The 17,176-nt window shown below is 43.9% G+C and overlaps 1 protein-coding gene across 3 annotated transcripts in view; it reads left to right on the plus strand.

The window, feature by feature from the left end:
- Positions 1 to 3,763: 3,763 nt before the first annotated feature.
- Positions 3,764 to 17,176, plus strand: part of GXYLT2 (glucoside xylosyltransferase 2) — a 93,572-nt gene continuing 80,159 nt past the window's right edge. For all 3 annotated transcript variants that reach the window (XM_045051866.1, XM_019825029.3, XR_006593902.1), the window contains exon 1: positions 3,764 to 4,395. In XM_045051866.1, the coding sequence (XP_044907801.1) occupies positions 3,779 to 4,395 (617 nt within the window). In that variant the 5' untranslated portion in view covers positions 3,764 to 3,778. The remainder of the gene's footprint in view (positions 4,396 to 17,176) is intronic.

The following is a 17,176-nucleotide window of genomic DNA, read 5'->3' on the forward strand; positions in this document are numbered from 1 at the left end:
GAACACTATCTCCTTAAAAAAGGAAGTCCTCCGGGCGCCTGGGTGGCTGAGTCGGTTAAGCGTCCGACTTCAGCCAGGTCACGATCTCGCAGTCTGTGAGTTCGAGCCCCGCGTCGGGCTCTGGGCTGATGGCTCAGAGCCTGGAGCCTGTTTCCGATTCTGTGTCTCCCTCTCTCTCTGACCCTCCCCCATTCATGCTCTGTCTCTCTCTGTCTCAAAAATAAATAAACGTTAAAAAAAAAATAAAAAAATTAAAAAAAAAAGGAAGTCCGCAATAGTCTTGCTAAGGAGGTGGCTTTAGGCCAAGATCTAAATATTGAAGTGCCTTCCAGAGCCTGGATTCAGCAAAAGGAACCGCAAGCACAAAGACACTGAAGCAAGGAAAATGCAGGAATGGTAGAGGCCTTGATGGAAAGGCACTGGAGCTGGAAAGAGCCCCAGGATGGATGTAGTTGGAGCTGCAGTCAGGGGCCAGATCATGCTGGATTTAGATGCTATGGTAAGGAGTTCAGACTTATTCAAAGAACCATGAAGAATCACTGCAGAGTTTTAAACAGGGGACAAATAAGATTCAATTTATGTTTCTTAAAAAAAGTCGTCCCGTCTTAAAACTTGGAAGAAGGCATGGGAAGAAACAAGGAGAATAATTAGAAGGTAATTGCTATTGCATGTAGGCTATAAAATAGCCGCATCATGTAACAGGGGTGGAGACTGGGGGGTGGGGAGTGGAGTTGTCACAATTTATATGGAATATGGTAGGAATGAGGCTATTAAGAATTTATCAACATTTGGTCTTGTCAGGCAATCATGATTGGCAATTCAGAAGGAGAGAGCTGGACAGATGGCAATCAGATTTTAAAAGTAGCTTTGACAGAATTTGCTCGTTCTCTGGATATGGGAGGTGAGAAAGGCATTCTAAAATGACTCCCAATAATCCTGGCCTCCTGATATTCAAACCCTTGTGTAATCTTCTCCTCTTGAGTATGAATGAGATGTAATGACTTGCTTCTAGCAAGAAGAACAAGACAGAGTGACAGAATGTCACTTCTGAAATTAGGTTATAAAAGACTGTGACTTTTGTATTGCTGCATCCTACCTCTGACTCTTCTTACAGGCTTAGGCTTTTGCTGATAGAGAGGGTCACCCGACAAGGAACAGAGAGCATCCTCTGGCCAAAAGATAGCAAGGAACTGAGACTCTCAGTTCATTGGCCAGAAAGAAACTGGATTCTTCCAGCAACCATGTACGGGAGCTTAGAAGTGGATCCTTCCCAGTTGAACCTTCAGATGAGACCACAGTTCTGAGCCAACACTTTATTGCAGCCCTGTGAGAGCTTGTGAAGCAGAGGACCTACCTAAGGTGTTCTGGATTCTTGACACACAGAAATGATGAGATAGTATGTGCATTATCTTATGCTACCAAATTTGGGAGTAGTTTGTTATGAACAACAGATAATAATAACTAATAATAGATGATAGGTAACTAATGCAGGAGGTGAGGGAAACAGAGAAATCAAGGATGACTGCCACCTAATTTCTGGCTTGAGCAACTAAGTGTCTAGAGATATCAAAACTCCAGGAGGAGAAACACATTTCAGGAGTGAGGGTGGGGGTCAAATAAACAAGCATTTTGTGTATTAAACATCCAAGTGAGAAGTTGTGTGAGCCATAGATAGATATGGAGTCTGGAACCCCTTTTTCATGATGTCAGAAGTTGTACTTCTCCGCCAATCAGAGCAGTGAAATCCAAAAGTTGAGTATGGATTTAGGAGAAGGAGGTAAGTCAGTAGAGTTTAAGAAAATTAAGTCCTCTGTTTGGTCAAGCATAATTATCCCAAGTTCCATTCTGGTGTTTGAGGCTAAAACCCCAGGTGCTACTTCATTGTCCCTATGCCTAATTTTATCCTTGTTGTATGTGTCCTGCTTGAGGAAGAAGAGAGGCGGTAAGACAGAGTATGGGAGTTTTTGCTTCACTGGGCCACATAGCAACATGACGGTGGCCATTTCTAAATCTGAAAGGCCTATACACCAAGTTTTAGCATAGCTCAGCATTTCTCCACAAGGCGTCCATGTCGGCACTTGGCCCAGGACAATTCTTGTTGTGCTATTGTGTCCTGAGCATTGTAAGAGGGTTAGCATATGACAGTAGAACCAGCCAATCATTGTGACAACCCAAAACATCCTTTTCACATTTCCAGATGCCTCCTATTGGAATGGTACCTCACCCTCATAGAGAACCAATGGTAGCCTACACTTGACCTTGCACTCTGCCATTTCCGTGGTGCCTGCTTTGAAGAGTTTCCAGGTTAGTAAACATTCTCATTCCTAAAATTTTAAATACAATGGGATCCCAAATAATTAAAATATAATGTTAATATAAGAATGATTCAGAATATAATTGAATTTAAGAAAAAAAATTTTAATGTTTATTTTTGAGAGAGACAGAGAGTGAGTGGGGGAGGGGCAGAGAGTGAGAAGGAGACACAGAATCAGAAGCAGGCTCCAGGCTCTGAGTTGTCAGCACAGAGTCCGATGCAGGGCTTGAACACACGAACTGTGAGATCATGACCTGAGCTGAAGTGGGGAGTTAAACTAACTGAGCAACCCAGGCTACCCAGGAATATAATTGACTTTGAAATGATTTATGGGGTGCCTGAGTGGCTCAGTTGGTTGGGCGGCCGACTTCAGCTCGAGTCATGATCTCACAGCTTGTGAGTTCGAGCCCCACATAAGGCTCTGAGCTGACAGTTCGAAGCCTAGATCCTGATTCAGATTCTGTCTCTCCCCCTCTCTGTCCCTCCCCCACTCAGGCTCTGTCTGTCTCTCTCTCTCAAAAATAAATAAACATTAAATTTTTTTTTTTAAATTAATGATCTATAAGTCAACATGGAATCTGGTAGAAACTCATAGACATTGTTACAACTGATCTTCTTTGGCCATGCTGAAAAGAGAGTTAATAGAACATTGGCTGGCAGTTCATAGTGAATAATAACACTTTGTGTCCTCATGCTTCAGATTTGTGACTGGAGATGCCCTGAAAGAATAGTTTGAAAGTTCTAAAACTTAATCTGGTGACTATAGCTGTGAAGGTCTCACAAGACTCTATTTGTACGTTGGGGGTAAAGTATTACTCTATCTCAAATCTGTGTCAGAGAGAAAAAAATATTTGCATTTACAAATTTATGATAAGCTATGTTTTATTGTAGTGATTATCACAGAGCTTTTATTGGGCACCTATTGTGAGCCAGGTACTGTGCTAGTTTCTTTGAATGTGTTTTTAAATTTAATGATAATACTGCCGCTGTGGAGAGTAGTATTATCATTCCCAGTTTGCATGTAAGGACATGAAGGTTCTAATTGTGCAACTTGCTCAGGATCACTAAGCCAGTAGGAGACTGAGTCAGATTTTAAACCCAGACTTTGAAATTTTTTCTATGACTTCTTTAGACTACGTGGACCTGGAGTGATTTGGACCAACAGATATCCACCAAGTGCCAGGCCCCATTGGGCAAACAGAACAGAGATGCCCCTGCCTGAATGGAAGTGTATAAATAGGTGCACGGGTGTGTGGAAAGACGGATAAAAATAAATGATGGGGAGAATGCATACAATAATGAGATACAACCGGAGGGTAAGTGAGTGAGTGACCGACCGAATGAGGGATGAAATGGAATGGTTAGGGAGGGAATGAATGGATGGATGGATGGACGAGTAGATGGAAGGATGAATTAAAGAATGAATGAATGAATGAATGAATGAATGAATGAATGAATGAATGAATGAATGAAGAGGTATTGAGGCTGTCCTACCTGAAGCCGAAGCGCCAGTCTCCCGGCTGCTGCCGGGTGGGCGGACGGGCGGCTACTCCACACAGTACGGTAGACGCGGGCCGCTCCTCCTCGAGCCCCGCTCGCGCCTCCTCCTTCCCTCCCGCCCCCTCCTCGTCCTCCTCCTCCTTCGTCGCCCGCCCGCCGGCCGGCCGCCCGGACCCCAGTCCCCGGCGGGCGGGCAGAGGAGGCGGCCGCCCCGCTCTACTGCGCTGGCCCCGCCGCAGCCGCCCGGCGCGCAGCGATGCGCAGAGGGGCCGCGCCGCCCGGGGGCCGCCGCCGCCGCGCAGCACCATGAAGCTCCGCAGCAAGGCGGCGGCGCTGCTCCTGCTCGCGCTGGCCGCGCTGCTGCTCGCGCTGCTGTCTCTGCGCGCCGGCCGCGCCGAGCCCCCCGCGCCGCCCGCGCGCCCCGCGTCCGCCCCGCAGCGCCACCCCGCGCCGGCCCCCGCGCGCCTCCCGGGCCCGGGCGCCTTCCCGGGGGCCGGTCCGCGCGCTCGGCGGCGCCGGCCCCCGCGTCCGCGCCCCCGAGCCGGCCGCCGGGGCGCCGCGAGCCTGGAGAAGTTGGCGAGGTGAGTCGTGGCAGCCCCAGAATCCCCTCTGGGACCCGTGTCTCACTCCCTCAGCCGGTGCCGAGTCCAGGGGAGGCTTTGGGCTGGAGGGACCGACTCCCAAGTTCACCCGCGGGCTGCCCACTTCTGTTTCTTGCTCCGCTGGAAAGTAAGAGCCACCTTCGTGGAGTCCTGTTGACAGCCCAGTGCTGTTAATCACGTACATTTTTGAAAGAGAAGTGTCAGGGAGGGTGGCTTATATATTACATTTCTTAACAGTCAGGGCAAGGCGTGTGTTTGCATTCTTGCAAACGTGCGCCCTTTGTTTAATCTTTCAAAAGCCATCACGATGCAAGAATGCTTTATCTAATTCTCATGTTTCCCTGGAGGATTTTTTATATATATATACCAAAAACTTAGATGTAATTCAGTTGGAAAAGTTAGATGTTTACCGAAGACTAGCTGCCTCTCATTGAACCTTGAATCGCCCTGTGCTTAGAACAGAAGAGGCACTCGACCTAAGTTTATTAAAAAGTTTTCTTCTTGGAAGGAGCGTGGCGTGGCACGGGCAAAATAGAGTGACGGTTTCCCTGTTCCTCGTTGTGTTTCAGACTTAAGTACGGTCCAAGTGTCTTACAAGCAAAACATCTTAACCTTTGACATTATGTTTGATATTCTCTTTCTCTGCGTGGAGTTTAACCCGCCACAGCTTTTCATCGGAGCGTTTTATCTTTGTCCTCAGGGTTGCTGGACCGCCCCCAGGTTAGGGATTTGCGTTCATTTCCTTTGTTGTGGAGAGCTTTTTAACAATCCCCTTGCAGCGAGTCTGTTTCCTCTGCCCTTTGGAAGCTGGTGATGTTTGTAACTGCTGTTGCTGCGTCTGCGTGTGCTGGGCTCCTTAATTACTTGAAATGAGTTGAAGAATTCTTTTTGGCTGTAATGACTAAATCTGTTTTGCCGCTTTTACTGTAAGAGAAAAGACACAAAACCTCAAGAAGTAGCTGTGTCAGCTTTTGTTTCTCTTCTGCCTCATAATAAATGTACAGATGGGTAGTGACAAGTTTTAGAGGGGGAAAAAAAACCCCAATGATCTACAGAGTCGCTTTTAAGCCGTTAGAGCCATTTACGGCATTTTATGAATGTATGCATACTTTAAGGCTATATCTGTTAGGAACTGAGGTTTCTTAGAATGTATTATGTTAAGGTTCAACTGCAAGTTTACTATGGTTTGTAGTGGATGGGACAACTTTTACATCAATAATAATTGACACCATTTAACATCGCTAATAACCTTTTGCCAGGTACAGTGCTCACAGGGGTATGTAAGGGTAGTCATTGTTGACATATACCGTGCATACATTAACCATGTCAACCACACCGCAACCCTATGACAGTGGTTCTCAAAGTGCAGTCTGAACCAGCAGCAGCCGTGTCACCTGGAGCCTTGTTAGAAATGCAGATTCTCAGGCCCCACCCTAGCCCCATGAAATCAGAATCCCTTGGGATGAGGTCAGTAATCCGTGTTCTAACAAGCCCTCCTATTGTTTCTAACACACACCAGCGTTTGAGAGCCTGCTCTACGAAGTAGGCACTAATATCATCCCCATGTTACAGTTAAGGAAGGTAATGCACACAGTTCAGCCTCCTGTTCAAGGTTCATAGATCACGTGCGATAGATAAGGATGAAGATTCAGGCAGCCTGGGCCCAGTACATTCTTACCTGCTATGCTGATGTCCTATGCTAACTAGTCTTGCCTGTGTGTCGTAAGTTTTTCTGAGATTTTTCTAAAGAAACATCATAGATTTTTACAGCGGTCTCATTCTTCAAGGTATTGGGAACATGGGACAGCATCATCTTGTCTCTATCTGAACAAATTGGCTCTGACTAGGAAGAGATCATGAACAGAATCCAGATGGATGTTTTAGGAAAGGACTATTTCCATGAGCAGCAGTAGCTCCTGAAGCCATTTTTCTTTCTGAACATATCTCTTATATCATCATGGAAGTCATGGCCAACACCATAGGAATATAGAACAAAATTTAAAAACTCAGGGCAGAGTGGAAAACAAAAAAGCCACCAGAAGTCTCAAGCTCAAATGCATAAAGATGAAAGTCTAGTGTCCTCTGGAGAAGTTGACATTTTCTGGGACGTAATAACTTTTTTTTTTTTTTTTTACTACCTGGACAGAAATGGCGACAGAAGATTCTGAGACACTGAGGGAGCAGAAGGAAAGATCTCTGCATGGGCTCCTTTATTGCTTTCCTAATCCTGCTTGGGTTAAATTTTTGTGGTTTAGAAGGAATTTCATTTTAGGGAGGGAAAAGAAAGCCTCGTGTTTTTAGAAATTGGGTGCTTTAATCTCGTTATGTGGCTAGAATCCAGAAGAGATGAAGGTTACGTGATCTCATTTCTCGGGCCTGGGGAGTAGTGAGAGCAAGCTTGCCGTTGGATGTGATACAGTCCACCACCTGCTGACCATCCGTGGACCCGGCTGCCTTGCCTCCCCCAGGGTACTGTTGGAAGTGAAGTTCTGCCACGTCAGCGCAGGAAACATAGCCCTCTCCTTCCACATCTTGTTTTCATTTCAGAGAAGTTTCCAGGGACTTGCCTAGTTAGCAGACAGACCCTACAATTTTATAACTAGTCATTTGTATGCAATCTGTCCTGCGGTGGCCTCTCCTCTCTATAAATATAAAGCCCGGAGGTAAGGTCTAAGCTTTTAGGTCAGGGGTGGGATCTGAAAATGGATACCACGATCTAAGTAGCAGTTCCAAGCCCACAAGAGAAATGAAATCTTCCTTTTGTTTTGGTTTATTGGTGATTTATACCTGGCTGACTTCCATAGAGAATTTGAGATGACTTTCAGTAAAAAAAAAACATATATAATAAGGCCATTGAAATCATCATAAAAAATGAAAAGTCATAAAAAAGAGGAGGAAATAAGCACTGTTTGTCAAAAACTGAGCCACCATTGTTATGAGGATTAAGTATTAAATTTAGCTTTAAGCTTCCTGGCAGCCATGTCAAAAAGAGAATCACGATGGGCTACCTTATTTTCACTGAATGATAAGAGGAAGAGTTGCTCATGAGGGATGATTTGGTTTTCATGGAAATGAATTCCAAAAAGAATTTTACTGGAGAGTAAACTTTAGACGACTGTCTCTCCAGTTTGCTTCTGAAAACCTCCTCTGTGAGCCTACGTATGCTAAAGGCAGTTGAATAGCACTGCTAATCAGTGCAATGTAGAAAAGAATTTGGCATCTCGAGGCCAGAAAATTGGGTTCTAGTCCTCAAGCCATTTCACCTTAATTTCCTCATCTGTGAACTGAGCACATCAATCCAAAAGTTTTCCAAGATCTCTTCCAGCTCTGACATTTGATGATCCCGTGATGAGATCATCCAGTTTAGCTGTGAAATCCCAACAATGGCTCTTGCTAGGCCCTGTGTGCCATCTCTTGCAAAATCAGTTTCTCATTTATTGGCTGTAGCCTAGAACCTTTACTGATTACTCAATCTCAACCCTCTCCTGAACTTTATTCTTTTTATTCTTGCACTAGCCTGGATATTGCTGTTTTCTCTCTTAAAATATGGTTTCTACACTACTCTAAACTCTGCAGAGGTCCCCTGCCATTTTATTCTGCATTCAGCAAATGTTTATTGCACGTATATTCTGGATCAGGCACTCATTGTACAGTGGTGAAAGGAGTTGGTGCCCTCCCAGAATTTGGGAGGGATGGGGGCGGGGAGACAATAGAGAAACACGTTACACTTGGCAGCCGCCCCGGCTGCCCCAGTGAGAGGAAGCGTGTTTACTCGCTCGTCAAGAGACACCATTTCCTGCGGTTCCCTTTGGTGTCTGAGATAAGTCTTCTCAGAGGGTTCAAGCCTGAATAAAGGTCTCACTTAAGCAGCATGGTGTTACAGAGCAAAATGCCAACACTGCGGTGATCCTATAATTGTCTGGTAGCGCCACGACACGTTGAAGGTACTGTCTGTGATATTCTGTACTGCTGAGTCTTGATTCTGTTCACATTCATTTTTGTGGATTGGTCCATGATTCCGCCTTGTATAGATCAGCAAGCCATTCTGGTTCAATCTCAAAATATATGCCCCCTCTTGGGGCACCTGGGTGGGCTCAGTCGGTTAAGTGTCCAACTCTTGATTTGGGCTCAGGTCATGATCTCATGATTCGTGAGATGGAACCCCATGTTGGGCTCTGTGCTGAAAGTGCAGAGCCCGCTTGGGATTCTCTCCCCCTCCTCCTCCCCCACTTGTGCACACGCATTCTTTCTCTCAAACTAAATAACCCCCCCCCCAAAAAAAGTAAAAAAAAAAAAATACCCCCACTCTCACCTTTTCTACTGCTGCCATGCTTACCACTGGCTTCTAACCACCATCTTTTACACGTGGACCTCCACAGCAGCACAGGATCGGGTTGGCATCCTTCCACTCTAGCACCCTCTACAGTTTGTTTTCTGTACAGCTGCTGGGATAATGTTAAAGATGGCAGACCACATCAGGTCTTTGCTGGTGAAAGCCCTTCGGTGACAGACTTCTTGTCACCGTGAGAAAATTCAGTTTCTTAGTCCGGCCTTCAAGCCCTTGTCTGATTTCAGCCCCATTTAGGTCTCTGACATCATTTTCTACCACTCTGCTTCAGCCACTCTAGCCTTCAGATACCCTCAGCTCATTCCTGCCTCAGCACTTTTTACTTGTTCTCTGTGCTGGAATATTCTTTGCCCACATCCTTGGGTTGCTAGCTCCCTTCTTTCAAACTATGCTTTCGTGTTTTCTTCTCAGACGGGTCTTCCCAGCTGCTCTAGAAAAAAGGACCCTTCCCACCATTCTCTACACCCTTACCCTGGTTCGTGTTGTTGTTGTTTTATAGCTTGCGTTATTATATGAACATTCTATTTTATTTGCTCCTTCCCTACAATGTACACTTCATGTCTTATTAATCACTGCACCTTGCCACCTAGAACAGAGTGATCTCCTAGCAGGTACTCAATACATATTTGTCAAATGACCTAATGAATGAATTCAGCACCCACCTTGTGCCAGCACTATGCTAAGATTTTACTTATATGAGTAAATTACATATTTAATAATGTTCAAAATAATCTCATAGTGAAGAACAATGAGAAGCATAGTGAGGATCTTTAATTATAAAGATCTTTAATTATAAAATCCTTAAAAGAGAGGGATTCTTTTTTCTTAAAAAAATATTTTTTTAAGTTTATTTCTTTTTAATGTTTTTACTTATTTTTGAGACAGAGAGAGACAGAGCATGAGCAGGGGAGGGGCAGAGAGGGAGAGAGAAATCCCAAGCAGGCTCCATGCTGTCAGTGCAGAGCCCTATGCAGGGCTCAAACCCATGAACCCTGAGATCATGACTTGAGCAGAAATCAAGAGTTGGACATTTCACCAACTGAGCCACACGGTCTCTCCAATAGATGTCAATTGTTAGAGCAGTTTGGGATTTTTAGAAACACTGAGAAAGTAGTACAGGGTTTCCCAATACCCTGCACCCAGTTTCCTCCATCATTAAAACCTTACAGTAGAATATTTGTTATAATTAATGAATTAATAGTATACATTATTACTAGTGTTTCATTTTTTTACATTTCCTTAGTTTTTATAGAATGTCCCTTTTCTGTCCCAGGATCCCAGCCAGGATAGCACATGACATGTAGTTGTCATATGTCCTTAGGCTCCTCTTCATTGTGGCAGTTTCTCAGACTTTCCTTGTTTTTGGTGACCTTGAGAGTTTTGACGAGGTCAGATATTTTGTAGGATGCCCCACTATTGGAATGTGTCTAATGCTTTACTCATTATAGCACTAAGTTATGGGTTATTGGGAGGATAGCCGAGAGGTAAAGTACCATTTCCATCACATCATATCTAGTGTATACGCTATCGACATGATTTATGACTGCTGTTATCGGCCTTCATCACCTGGGACAGGTGGTGGTTGTTTGTTCAGGTTTTTCTACTGGCAGCTTGCCCTTCCCCCCACTCCCTTTCCATACTGTGAAATTTAGAAGGAAGTTTCTGCACAGCCCACACACCTGAAGAGTGGGAAGCGATGCTCTCTCTCCCTCCTTGAAGGTAGAGTATCTATATAAATTATTTGAAATTGTCCTGCAGGGGAGATTTGATTCTTCTCCTCCATTTATTAACGTATTTAGTCATTATATCACTATGAGCCTGTGGATATTTATTTTATACTTTGAGTTACAAGCCAGTAGGACTATTTTGTTGCTGGAATTGTTTCTTTATTGGCCATCAGGAGCTCTTACACTTGGCCTCTGTTCTTCTTTGACATAATCCCATCGGTGTGTTTTTGGTTTTTGTTTTCATTTCTAGTTTTTTGAGCATTTCCTTACTCTCTGGCCCTACAGGATGGCCCAGGCTCGTCTTGTATATTTTTCTGCTTCGTTTTTTGAATCAGCCATTTCTTCAAAGGGCCCCGATTCCTCTTATTGGAGCCTGGTATTCGAAACCAAGATCTGGGTATGAGGCATGCGAGTTGCTACTGGGATACCATTTCTTTCAGACCCTCACAGCTGACAGAGCAAAACATGTATGTGTTAATACTAGCCTACTTATTTACACATATACATATTTCCATGTGTAACCGTCTCTGTGTTAAGCTAAACATTACTACCTGGACCATTATAGCTTCCTTCCCTTACCTGTTAGGGAGAGAGAATTTTTTTGGTTCCCCAAGCCCCAGTTTTTTCTCATCTCATTGACTTTGATTGGCTTAAATGCCTGTGGTATGGAGGAGGGACTGGAAAGGAGTGGAGGGGTAGGATAGGATTGACTACTTGACTGAAACCGAGCAAAACCCAACGCCTGAGTTAGAGATGAGGCCATGACCACCCAAACCACCTGGGGAAGGTGATATGGTAGATCTTATGATTGGCGCCAACCTATATTCCTCCCACCCCTTGCAGTTTGTGGGTGGACCATACATACCTCCAGGAGATGGTCTACGCCAGGCCCCACCACTTTCATGGTATGAACTGCATGTATCTAGGACTGAAACATTCAATAAATTCATTTCTTGGCAATGGTTATTGGTCCACAGGTGTTACCTGACCCAAGTTGACCGAATCGATGGACATATTTTATATTATTAGATGAAAGACTCCATGTGCTAGATATGGACAAGGAAATGAATAGTCCTAGTTACTACCATAATTCTTGTAGAAGCACCTTTAGGATGAAGCCATCACTGTAAGCAGTAGAATAGAAAGGAGAATATGGATCCTTGAGGACATTGCTGAGTCCAAGAATCAGCGAATCCTGACTCCTGCCCTGTCTTGGGCCCTCTAGTTACATACTTTGGAGTTGAGGTTTCTGGCATTTTTATCCAAAGTCATCTTGCCCAAACCAGATGGTTCTTTAGATCAAAATCTGCTGCTGTTGATGGAGAGAAAGGGGAATGGTTGCAGGGAGCACATAGGATATGAATGTCCACCACACCATAAAGCAACCATTTTGTGCCTTCAACCTTGTCCCAGTTGGCAGGTGATTCAGAGATAGGTTCTTGGGCCAAATTAGACCCTTTCTTAGGGATTTAAAAAATTGGAGCAGAGACAGTATAATGGCAAACTGTTTCTAGTGGCTAAGATTAAGGTATGAAATTCAGGATTGACAGCCATGTTTCTGCCGTGTGGAGAAAGCTGGTGTGCACTGAGAGTACATGAACCCGAAGTGAGAAACTACACAGAGCAATGGGGGTGAGGGGCGAGGCCTAATGTTGTTCCCAAGGCCAGCTTCTGCCCCTTGCTGGCCATGTTGTTTCATCCCTTTCCTAGAATCCATGAATTGAGTTTCTGTCACTTACCACCAAGGAGTTCTGACTAATTTCGATACGTAGCTACTGCTTTTAACACCTTCACTAAGTTCAGTAAATAGTAGCTATAGTGACTCTTATCCCCATACACATTCACAGATGAGATTCTTTGGAAGAAAATTTGACAACAGATTTTGTTTTTCCCTTTGGAGATACCTCCCTTCACATTATCTCACTGCAAGAAAATAAAAGAATTATATATGTTATATATTTTACTACCATTTAAAATATTTCTTAGAAAAGAGAAAATAAGAGATTTCTGTTGAAGAGGAAATTCCTTTTGTGTTCCTTTCCAAATCTTCCCCAGCACTTGATTTATTCCAGATCATGAAATTCTAAAAATTGCCCCTGGAAAGAGGAATTTCTTGACTTGATGCCTTTATTGGGACTCCTTGATTTTGTGCCAGCAAAGAGTGACTTTGATATATATGAAGGTGATGTTTTGATGTTTGCCTATGCCCCCCCTCCCCAACCTCTTTTGGCAACAGACAGACTGAAATGGTCTAGTAGAAATTCATCACGGTACAATTTAGAATCCAAGCTTTACATTAAGTAAGAGACAATGGAGAACACGACCCCTTTTCACAGGGAAGGAAACTGAAGTCCCAAGAGGTAAAATGATAATAATAATGTACATAAAGTACCTAGCACAGAGCTAGCTCATGGTGGCCGCTCAACAAATGACTCATTGTTCCAAGTACTGTTATTATCCACTGTTGTTTATTAGGCAGGAACTGAATCTTAACTAGACCCAGCTCACTGGCAGTCTAACTTTGAATTATTCCTCCTTGGCAAATCATGGCTTTCTCCTAAGTTCAATGATGAAATGAACTATCGCAGGTAGAATGCTGGCACAGTATGTAGCACGCAAGAAACTCTCAGCAAACGGGAGCTAGGGCTCAGATGCAGATTAGGGCAGGCTTTTCTTGGATTATGAATTGAGGAAATCAAGACTCAGCTTTCATATGTGATAAATAATACAGGGGCACCTGGGTGGCTCAATTGGTTGAGCATCTGCTTTCGGCTCAGGTCACGATCTTGTGGTTCGTGAGTTCGAGTCCTGGATCCTCTATCCCCCTGTCTCTGCCTCTCCTCTGCTCATGTTCATTCTCTCTCTCTCTCTCTCTCTCTCTCTCTCTCTCTCTCTCTCTCTCTCATAAATAAACACACAAAAAATAATACACCAACCCCAGTCTTCTGATCCTCAGTAGAAGCTGAAGGAGTAGATTAGGGAGGATCATTTTGACTGCCTCTCGGGCAGTTGGACTGTTGATCTGGAGAGTGTCAAGCCTGGAATAGTGGCTCTCTGTAGCTTTGATGTCTCCTCAAGGGCAGGGAGCTATTGTTTGCCAGCTCAGAAAAGTGGAGGGTGAGTGAAGCGTTCACGTTCATGTGCATGGAAATTAGGAGGTTGTTCTCAGGGCACCCAAATGCAGAATTTTGTCCACTGTCGCTGCTATTCAAGGGGCCTGCCTCTCCAGTTGAGCTTGAAAAGGCTCTGCATTTTCCTCCCTCCAGTTTTGTGAGACTCACAAGGACCTCAGCCGTCTGGCTGCCAGCCTTAAAGTAACAAGCTCTGATGTTCGAGTATCAGATTTTACCCCTCAGGGAGAATGGGTTGTTAGGAATTCCTGCCCTATTTTTTTTTTTCCTTTTTAGAGAGAGAGGGACTCTCAAGCAGGCTCCATGCTTAGCTTGGAGCTCGACACAGGGCTCAATCCCACGACCTTGGGATCATGACCTGAGTGGAAATCAAGAGTCTGACTGAACTACCCATGGGCCCCCAAATTGCTGGCTTAGAAGAAACACAAGAGAAGTTGGAAATACATTGGAAATTGGCATTTTAGAAGAAACATTTAGAGTTAAAAAGTGTACAAAAACTTCAAATCTGATCTGCAATAAGATAGAGTACTGATACTTGAAGTAATATGCTTTTTACTGCTCTGCCTAGCCTGTTTTTATCATGGATTTGAAATAGAGAAAAATAAAGGCTTCCTATACATTTCAAGTTATTTAATAATAACGATGATGGTAATAACTAATATTTAATGAAGACTTAAAATATGCCATGCTGCTGTATGAAGCACTTCCACGCATTATTTCATTTCACCTTCCTAAAAGCCTATGAGGTACTATTACTGGATAGGTCAGAACACTTTCTGTTGCAAGAGTTAGAGTCTCAGCTCATCAGCTTATACCACTTAGTCGTAAAAGGGGGTTTACTGGATCAGTGCATGGGTGCCTTGGGTGGCTCAGTCACTTGAGCATCTGACTCTTGATTTCTGATCAGGTCATGGTCTCAGGGTCGTGGGTTTGAGCCCCAAGTCAGGCTCTGCACGGAGCTTGGAGCCTGCTTGAGATTCATTCATTCTCTCTCTCTCTCTCTCTCTCTCTCTCTCCTTCCTCCCTCCGGCCAACCCTCCCCCACTCACATTCTTTCTCTCTCTGTCAAAAAAAATAAATAAACTCTCTTAAACTTAAAAAAAAAAAACCCAACAGCTGTAAAGTGCAAAGGTTACAGGTGTATCCCGGATTTCTAGCCATCTTGCCTCTGTCTTCAATCTCTGCTGCCTTCTGTGTGGGCCACACCCTCACGTGGGTTTCTCCATTGGAGAATTCCAGCAGGTCTGGGCTTACCTTTTCCTCCTTCAGTCACTGCCAAGGGAAAAACTTCGTCCAACGAGAGTCCCAGAGTTGCCTCTATTGACCTGATATGGATCCCATGCATATATGATTGTTGATGTCATTGCCTAGGGAGTGGATGAATCAGCCCCTCCAAACCTCATGGACTGAGAGCAGAAAAGGAATGGTTTCCCCAAAAGACAATTAAGGTGCTCTTATCAGAAAGAAACTCTTAGAAATGGATGCTGGTAAGAAACACCAAAACCAGAAGCAGATGTCCACTATAATCAGTATGCCCATTTTACAGATGTGGAAATTGAGGGTTAGAGGTGGTTAAAGCATTTGCCTGAGATGGAGCAGCCAAGAATTTGAAGCCAGGCCCATGTGCTTTTGAAGTCAAACTGCTTATCACCATGCTGTCCTTGGGAACAGATCTTGCAATTTGAGCTACTCGATTGCTTTCTAGAATCCCTTTGAAGAAGATCCTTTGATAAAGTCTCTCTTTATTTTCAAAGATTTTTCGTATTTGTAAGGGAAAAATAGGCTATAAAAATTATCCCTTAAAAATGTTTTAATACGTCAGGCTCTGGGCTGATGGCTCAGAGCCTGGAGCCTGTTTCCGATTCTGTGTCTCCCTCTCTCTCTGCCCCTCCCCCGTTCATGCTCTGTCTCTCTCTGTCCCAAAAATAAATAAACATTGAAAAAAAAAATTTTAAAGGGGCGCCTGGGTGGCGCAGTCAGTTAAGCATCCGACTTCAGCCTGGTCACGGTCTGGAGGTCCGGGAGTTCGAGCCCCGCGTCAGGCTCTGGGCTGGTGGCTCAGAGCCTGGAGCCTGTTTCCGATTCTGTGTCTCCCTCTCTCTCTGCCCCTCCCCCATTCATGCTCTGTCTCTCTCTGTCCCAAAAATAATAAACGTTGAAAAAAAATGTTTTAATGTATTTGCATAGTCATATATACACATTCACATATATTGAATGTAACTCTGGAAGGTTATTCCATTGTATGTTAACAGTGGTTATGGAATTGGAGTTATGGTGCCCCCCCCCCTTTGGCTTGTCTGTATTTAAAATTTTTTCTGTGATGAATGCTTGCATTCCTTTTATAACTTACAAAATAAGTTAAAATATATAAATTATAAAAATTAAAAATCCCTTATTGGCCTGAGGCCCAGGAGGATGGAAATTAAATGGAGAGACCATTTCTCCTCCCCTTAAGTTGGTGTTTCATGTTCTTTTTTCGGAAATGGGCTAGAAGTGTCCATTTGCAGAATATGTAATCCTCATTCTTTTCCCTCGTATGTCACCAGCCATTTATTTATCTCAAACTAGCTCTGCTAGTTCATATTTTGCCATCTCAATAACAGCTTAATTTGAAAAGAAGAGGGAGGTGGAGAAATAGAATCTCCTGTGTGTCAGAAACAATCATAAGGGGAACAAATGAAATGAGAATTAGTCCAGGCAGTATCACATATTTAGAGGGAGAGGAATATGTATAAATACATTTGTGCATGATGTCAGGTAATGGCGGATGCATGGGTTACGAAGGCAGAGTTGGTAAAGGTGTGCATTAGGCATCCTGCCCGGGGGGGCTGTGCATGGATGGGGTCTAAAATCCTACCCAAGCTCAGATCACTGAGTGTCGAGCCCTGAGTACAGATAAAGGGTTTATTTTCCCGGAGCTGGCTCCTTTTCTAGATCACTGGTGTATAGCTCCAAATAGAGCATAATGATGAAATAATTTTTTGAGAGAATCTCAAAAAAAAAAAAAAAAAAAAAGCTCCAGCTTTTCAAAGTCCAGCTTCCTGAGTCTGAATCCTTGCACTGCCACTTACTCACCATAAAGGAGGTATATGTGTCCAAGAGTTTCTAAAAGCAGACACGCACACATATGGACATATAGATAAGATTGACAACTTCAGGCTTTGAACATCTCCTATGTATTGGACCTAGACTTTGTTTAGGAGCACAGCCATATTTTAGATATCGTGATCCAAACTAAAAATATGCTATTCATAATTGAGCATACTTATCAAATAATTGTATTGTTCACTGCCCCCCCCCCAGCAGTTTTTTGGCACTGTGTACACACTATTCGTATAATAGCATGGCTTCAAGGCAAACGTCAGCTTCTCTGCCTATCGTGGAAGATTAATGATACTTGATTTAACTCCAAACCATGGGTCATTAAAAGTGATTTAACTGTTAGCACGGTCCTCAGCGTCATGTCTGGGTTTCTAAGTGAAGGCTGTACTCACAGCTCCAGCAGGGAAATTTTTTGTCAGGGGACGAACGTGTTCCCAGACCTGTGGTTTGCA

This window comes from Felis catus, chromosome A2, assembly GCF_018350175.1.
Source record: "Felis catus isolate Fca126 chromosome A2, F.catus_Fca126_mat1.0, whole genome shotgun sequence".
Taxonomy (NCBI): Eukaryota; Metazoa; Chordata; class Mammalia; order Carnivora; family Felidae; genus Felis; species Felis catus.